The 7,324-nt window shown below is 45.6% G+C and overlaps 1 protein-coding gene across 8 annotated transcripts in view; it reads right to left on the reverse strand.

Annotated features, from left to right (window-relative positions):
- The window catches only part of POLR2K (RNA polymerase II, I and III subunit K), a 10,856-nt gene extending 4,555 nt beyond the window's left edge, over positions 1–6,301 (reverse strand). Inside the window, exons 1-3 of one of the 8 annotated variants that reach the window (XM_043507530.1) lie at positions 6,252–6,301; positions 5,991–6,117; positions 3,506–3,652 (exon numbers count right to left, since the gene is read on the reverse strand). In XM_043507530.1, coding sequence (XP_043363465.1) covers positions 3,506–3,541 — 36 coding nt within the window. In that variant the 5' untranslated portion in view covers positions 3,542–3,652; positions 5,991–6,117; positions 6,252–6,301. Of the gene's footprint in view, positions 1–1,325; positions 1,382–1,462; positions 1,742–2,038; positions 2,220–3,480; positions 3,653–5,978; positions 6,118–6,251 lie in introns of those variants that run through there. The other 7 variants (XM_043507528.1, XM_043507529.1, XM_043507527.1 and 4 more) reach the window with 7 other exon arrangements.
- Positions 6,302–7,324: the final 1,023 nt, after the last annotated feature.

The following is a 7,324-nucleotide window of genomic DNA, read 5'->3' on the forward strand; positions in this document are numbered from 1 at the left end:
TAATCCTGCACTAACTTTGATAAATATGCTGGACCAGAGTGGGCAAATTACAGCCCGGGGGCCAGATCCAGCCCCTCAGGGCTTTGGATTCGGCCTGCAGAATTGCCCCCTGTGGTGCCGCAGGCCCTGCGCCGCTCTCAGAAGTGGCTGGCACCACGTCCCTGGGGCCCCGGGGGGATGGGAGAGAGGGCTCCGTGTGTTGCTCTTGTCTCCAGGCACCACCCCCCGCAGCTCCCATTGGCCAGGAACAGGGAACCGCAGCCAATGGGAGCTTTGGGGGAGGTACCTGGAGGCGTGGCAAGGGCAGCGCTCAGAGCCCTGTGTCCCCGCTCCCTCATGGGCCGCACAGGGACGTGGTGCCAACCGCTTCCCAGAGCGGTGCCGTGTGGGGCCAGGGCAGGCATGCAGGGAGCCTGCCCTGGAGCACGCCGCAGCCACCCCAGAGCTGCTTTAGATAAGCGGTGCTGGGCCAGAGTCTGAAACCCTCCTGCACCCCGCCCCCCCAACTCCCTGCCCTAAGCCCCCTGCCTGCACCTTGCACCCCTCCTGCACCCCAACTCCCTACCCTGAGCCCTGTCGTACCCTGCACCCCAACCCCCTTCCCTGTGCCCCCTCATATCCCCACACCCCTCCTCTGCCGCAATCCCTTGCCCTGAGCCCGTTTCTGCACACCACACCCCCTCACATCCCACACCCCAATCCCCTGCCCTGGCCCTGTATACAAATTCTCCACCCAGATGTGGCCCTCGGCCCAAAAAGTTTGCCCACTCCAGTGCTGGACAGAAACCCGGGGGTCAGAATCAGGCAGAAAGTAGTAGTACTTTGCCTCAGAATCCTAGGGTAGCTAGATCAGACTGCCAAACCAACCATCAGTGAAATAGCTAACAGGAACTTTTAAATAATCATTAACACCTAATTATACTGAATCAGTTAGTTTAAACTCATTTTAGGACAAAATCTGCCCTCACAATGCCAGAATAAGATCTTTTTGCACAGAGGTTCTAGGCTCCATCTATTCCAGACTTTTAACAGAGTTTGTAACAATTAGTTTCACCATTGGCTCTAAACACAGTTGTGTCTATAACCATGGTTACTAGGATCCGGAAAGAGGACCAACTAAGTCAGTTACACAGGAAATGCTATCCATGCAGCAAAATAATATACTTGGTAATGGCAGACAACCATGTGCCAACTGAATACACCAGCAAGTGCTGCCATTATTTACCAAACATTAACCACATTGTGTAGATACAAACAACATTTAAAGTCAGAGATTTCACTAATTGGTTATAGACTCCGTTAAACGTTATGCCATCGCCATGCACCTTGTCAATGCATGTTCTGTAAGCAAACCAGCCTCGCCAGTAGCTGCCCAAGAATACACGGATACGAACGCAGTTAGGCAGGGTGATAAGCTCAGACACACGTCATGGGGACACGACTGTGCTGTGAAGACACTTGCCACTGGGTGAGACTCCGGCGAAAGTACTGTACACAAATTGGCTTGTCCTCTGTGCATCCTATGTCCCTTCGGTTGGATGGCCTGTGTCTTCCCAGGGCCAGATCCGGGACCCTACACCACTTCCACCGCGCTCCTCTGCGGAGCGCCCTCCCCGTGCTGGGCCGAGGAACCCCAGCGGCTTCACCACGTGCTCAGAACCCGGCCTGCCAGCAGAAGAGCGTCTGCCCCTGGGGCTGGGGTCTCTGCTCCGCACCCGCCCCCGGCGGCAGGGGACCATCGCTGGTTTGTTGAATAAACAAACTGTTTATTGAGGGGGCTAAATATGAGGGGGCTCAGGGAAGGGGGTTGGGGTGCAGGGTACGACGGGGCTCAGGGTAGGGAGTTGGGGTGCAAGGTGCAGGCAGGGGGCTTGGGGCGGGGTGCAGGAGGGTTTCAGACTCTGGCCCAGCGCCGCTTATCTAAAGCGGACTGTGCCCAGAGCAGGGTGGGGGCAGGATGCCGCCGCTCGCCCCTTCCGCGCGCACAGAGAGCCTGGGGCTAACTGCGGGAAGAGGAGACACCCCAACCGCTCCCTACCTGTCCAGAGCCAGAGCCGGACCCGCTCCCCACGCGCCGCGCCGCGCCGCGCCGCGCCGCTCGGGCCCAGACTAGGGACGGGACAGACCCCACCCCCCCAAGGCGACTGCCGAGTCGCGAGGCCTCCTCGCGAAACGCGCAGACGCAGCAAGCGGGGCCAGCTCCGCCCCATGCTGCCCTGACGTAGGATGAGGAGGAGTCGAGCTCGGGGTGGTCCTGGGGCTGGAGCTATTGCTCCGGCTGCAGCCGGGCGGCGCTAATCCGGCCGCAGCCCCCGCGTGCTGGGGCTGTCTGTGTCCCCACCCGGCCACCGCTTGCTACCTGTGCTGTGCCCTACAACCGCGCGGCCCCCGTACACTCCCGCGTCTCGCCCTAGCGCCTCCTGCCCCTGGGGCTGTGACTGCTCCTGAGCAGCTCCTCTCCCGTAGGTTGTTCCTGTCTCTCCGTCTACAACTCCAAAACTATTATAACAATCTGCTTGAGGTGATGTAACAGAGAATTTGACAAAGCTTCCACGGTTAAATGCAAATATAAGTATGCATTAAACCAGCGCTGTGATTTTACTTATATAACAAGTAGGAAAAGCAAAGTTAAGGATTTGACAGCAACCCTCTCAGCTCTCTTGTTTTATACATATGCATTACAATAACGTTTTGTTTTATGATCATGCTACATATATGCATTTAAGTTTATAGAAAGTTTAGATCGTAAGAGTTAAGTAAGTTACACTGTACCTAAAAGATTCCTCGGAATATAATCAGATAAAATTTCTGAGTGGAGAAGAGAATATAGAAGAATCTGTGTGGATGAAAATCTCAAATCATAAGAATACAAATATGCGAGTGCAATTATATTACCAGTTTCCTGAACAGAACAAAAAAAGAATACTGTGGGGTACTGCAGCCATGAATTTCCCACCCCCCCCCCCCGAGAACTGAGGGACCTTTCAAGAAGTCACACAGATGGCATAGCTGTTGTCACTCCTCTCTTGCAGGAGCTCCCCAGTGCAGGAATCATTCTGGAGGATACTTCAGGGATTGATGGAAATAGGAGTGGGCAAACCGATACTTTGAGTAATATGCAATACTACGCAACAGCTCATAAGGGCTATTGCAGCAGGGATGCAAATTAAGGGCTGCCCTAACCTGTGCAAAGGGGCTAAGCCAGTCCCCAGCAATGGGGAACTCAAGCCACCATCACCCTTAGATCTCTGCATTACATCCATTATACCCTTAGATCTCTGTACACCAGCATGGAGTGAATCTGGTTTACGGAGCACATCACACGGAGGGAAATTGAGGCAACCAATGTTGGGGTATCACCATTTTTCATTTTAAATTCTTGTTTTCATGAAATATAAACTTACATATAAATAACTGCATGGATTTCATAAGCAAATGCAAAGAGATCTACAAGTTACAATGAAGTTGGAATCTACTGACCTCAGTAGAATATATTTGACTGTACCTGAGGTGGTCTATGTAGCTTGTGGAACGCAAACATGACTCAGACATGATCACATGGCTGCAGAATTTTAACTCAAGGAGGGCTGGTCTTTGCCTGAAGCCTTTTTTATTTCAGAAGCCTATTACTTAAGCTCCACGGAGAAAGATCCAGGTAAATGAAAATATAGCTATATATTGTGTGGGTCTTACCATATCCTCCCATATTAATATAAACTTTCAACCCAAAATACAGATATATTTTCAATGCAATAGAATGAGATTTTGTTATAAAATCAGTTTTCAACAGTTTCAGTGCATACATCAGCAGTCAAAAACTAAATTGTGAAAAAAATGCCAACTGCTCTCTTATTCACAGGCTCAACACACTTTTTAGGATAAATCCTGTGTACATGATGGTCATTGTATAGGTTTAGCCATAGCACCTCAATGCCCCAAGAATTAAATTTTCCCCTATAACATAAATATTGTAAAACCTTCAGTATACATTCAGCAGGTCCATTAGGACCAGCATTCCTGAAAGAAACTTAGTGTGGTCTTTCTTGATTAAACTAGCAAGCTTTTTGAAATGTGTGATGGTTTTATGCTTTGGATATGTTTTCCAGATACTTGTTTGATATTGCCAAATTAACATCACATGTGGTTGGTAATATATACAAAATAAACTTTTGGGAGTTAAACTAGTTAATCGTTCGGATTTACTTCATGTTTTCTAAATCTGAATTTAACTTACAAATATTGTAAAAGGAGTAGAAAATGTACTGTAAAACAGAGCTAAGGTTCACACAACTCACATGTATAATAATTTTTACATTATTATTATATTTATTTTTACCATAGCACCAAAATTCTCTCCCCACCAAAAATTCAAATCTTAAAATAATCAAGAATTTTTGATAGAGGAAAAAAAATTTAAAGTGCACTCGTGCAGTCACACACTAATAATAATAAAAACTGGTGATTTACCCAGCCAACCTGCAGTGTCCATTCAACCTCCTCCAGTTAGTTTTCTTTTCAGTACACTTTAAGTGCATTAAACTAGAGTTTTTATACAAACTCATAAATTGTCCTCCTCTAGGGTCCATTCATATTGTCAAGGTAATCTATTCATAATCCAACTGTAAGAAAAGTCACTTTAACCATATAATTTGATTGAAAATAAGGTTTAATAAATTAAACAATAAATTAATTATTTAACTTGTTCCCTTGAGAAAACTTGGGGTTTGAAAAAGACCTTAAGAGTTGACTTTGGTCACTAAACATGTTCCTGACAGACATGTCCCTGACATGTGTAATTAACTGGGACCTTCCCTGTGGTGTAGTTTAAGTGCCAAAAGCATGTGCTTTGGATCTGTAGAAGAAGATGGAAGGGGTGTGTGAAGAGTAAGGTTAAAAATGCTCACTGCTTTATTTATTTAAAATATTCAGCATACAAAAGTTAAAAAAAAACCTGTTGCATCCTTTTTTTGGAAAGCTGATTATTTCCCCCCTTTTATAAAAAGGGAAGATATATGGGGTATTTTTTGTTTTGTGGTGAATATGTTGTTAGTCTAAATCACCCTAATATGTCATGGACACGTATATTTCTATATGCAGTGTTGTTGTAGCCATGTTGGGCCCTGGATATTAGAGCGACAAAGTGGGTGAGTAAAAGTTGGGGTTCAATAAAAGATATTACCTCATCCACCTTGTCTCACTTATACTGCTGTCAGTTTTCCTTCTTTGCTGCGTTTGCATGTTGATCAGGAGAGCACAAGTCCCACCACCACCATTTATTAGACCTTCTTACATTTTTTTGAATGAAGTAAAATAGTTCCACCTAGGTTTGAATGTCAGAGGTGGGTTCTCCCACAACTTCTGGACAGGCTCATCTTTAAAAAGCTAAACTTTTGCCAATGATATGATACCCCCCCTCAAATGGTTTTTATTTAGTCAAAGGATCTTCCAACTCTTATGAAACAGATATTGCTATAGTAAACATTTACTTATTTAGTCTATTTATTTTTAAAATACTCAAGTATTTTATTAATTTAGTTTCCCCCTTCTGTCTTTTTCTTTTAGCTTTACACCCTCCCATAATAATTAAAGACTATCAAAATACTGTAATAGAAAGCAATTAAAAAAATTCCCTCACAGAAGGACAAAGAATCGTACCTATCAATATGTTTTTTCTTTTGCCCCAATACTTCAGTTATATTCCCCAAATGGGTCAATCTGATACATTTGCAGTTGCATTAATATAATATAATATGTTTTACATAAAAAGTAAAATAAATTTAAGTATGTCCGATTCTTTGGTTTTGTAACCTTTTAAATAAGATTTCCTCAGGCTCCCAAAAGTTGTGAGGTTTTGCAATCTGTCTCCTTATTGATATCATTCTCATCACACTGGTGTCAGAACATATTGGTGTTTTGATTTAAAAGATAGGAAAAATGGAAGCTGGTGTGAAAAGGGGGAGAGGTTAAGCACACTTGCCAAACGTCACTCCTGGGGATTTTGGCTTTACGTTATTTCTGAGTCCTTCCCTCTTGTTGGGATGGATTTTGATGTTTGTTTCAATGAGACATTTAAATCCAATTTTTTTTTCAAATCACTAATTCAGATTTGTTACTGTCCTAAAGATGGGAGAAAAATGAAATTTTTGAAAAATGAAAATTGAGACCAAATGAAAAATTGAAAGGGGAAAAGAGCCAAGTAAAGACTAAAATTTTAAGGAGAACAAGGGGTGAAAGTAAGTTAGAAGACTTACCGGTATGCCGGAGTCCTGAGCAGGGGGCATGGCCTCAACCAGAAGAGGCATGGCCTTAAATCCCCCAGCCCTTTAAATCTTGATTTAAAGGACCCAGGTCTCCAGTTGCAGTAGTGGCGGCTGGGAGTCCGGGGCCCTTTAAATCACCCTTGAGCTACCAGCCGGAGCTCCGGGGCCCTTTAAATCCCTGCCAAACCCCCGCTGCCGCTACCCTAGGGCTTTGGCAGCAGGGCTCAGGTGGAGATTTAAAGGGCTTGGGCTCCGGCTGCCGCTATCGCTCCGGCCCTTTAAATCCCCTCCGGAGCCCCGCTGCCACTACCCTAGGGCTTTTGCAGCAGGGCTCCAGTGGGATTTAAAGAGCCAGGGTGGTAGCAGTGGCTGGAGCTCCAGGGTCCTTTAAATCCCTGCTGGAGCCCCACCGCCACTACCCCAGGGCTTTAAATTGCCATCTGGGAAAGCCGGTCCCAGTATGGCACACCGGCTCTCACCGGCTCGCCATACCCGGGCATACTGGCTTACTTTCACCTCTGAGGAGAATGTGGGTAGAATATGACCTCTGAAATGGGGGAGAAAGCAAATAATACCTAATATAGAAAGAGCACAACTACAATTTACATCATATTATTTATTATTTCACATGTCCTTGCATTATAAATGTCTTCCTTCCCATTGTCGAACTAGAGTTCAAGACAACCTGTCAAGTCTTTCAACCACTGGATGCAAGGGCCCTGTCCTGCCTTGTGGTGGATTAATTTTGAGTGTGGGTGAAGTCAGTGGCAGTGGAGAAGGGATTTTTGGCAGCTCTAGAAAAGGAATGCAGGTGTTTTATTTGCTTTGTTTTAACAGTGTGCTCCTTAGCACCTAGGGTTTATCTGTTCCCGGTTTTTTTTTTAACTCAAGGTAACTGATTGTCAGCTAGCCGGAGATAGCTACCAGGTTTGTATATGCTAGTCTGGATACTCCACAAATGTTTGTGGCGGGACTATCGGGTATAACTGTGTTGGCTAATTTGAGTTAATTGGCAATCATCCAACTCAAGTTAATGTTTTTAGTATAGAAATAATGGTCGCGTA

Source organism: Dermochelys coriacea, chromosome 2, assembly GCF_009764565.3.
Source record: "Dermochelys coriacea isolate rDerCor1 chromosome 2, rDerCor1.pri.v4, whole genome shotgun sequence".
NCBI classification, from domain to species: Eukaryota; Metazoa; Chordata; order Testudines; family Dermochelyidae; genus Dermochelys; species Dermochelys coriacea.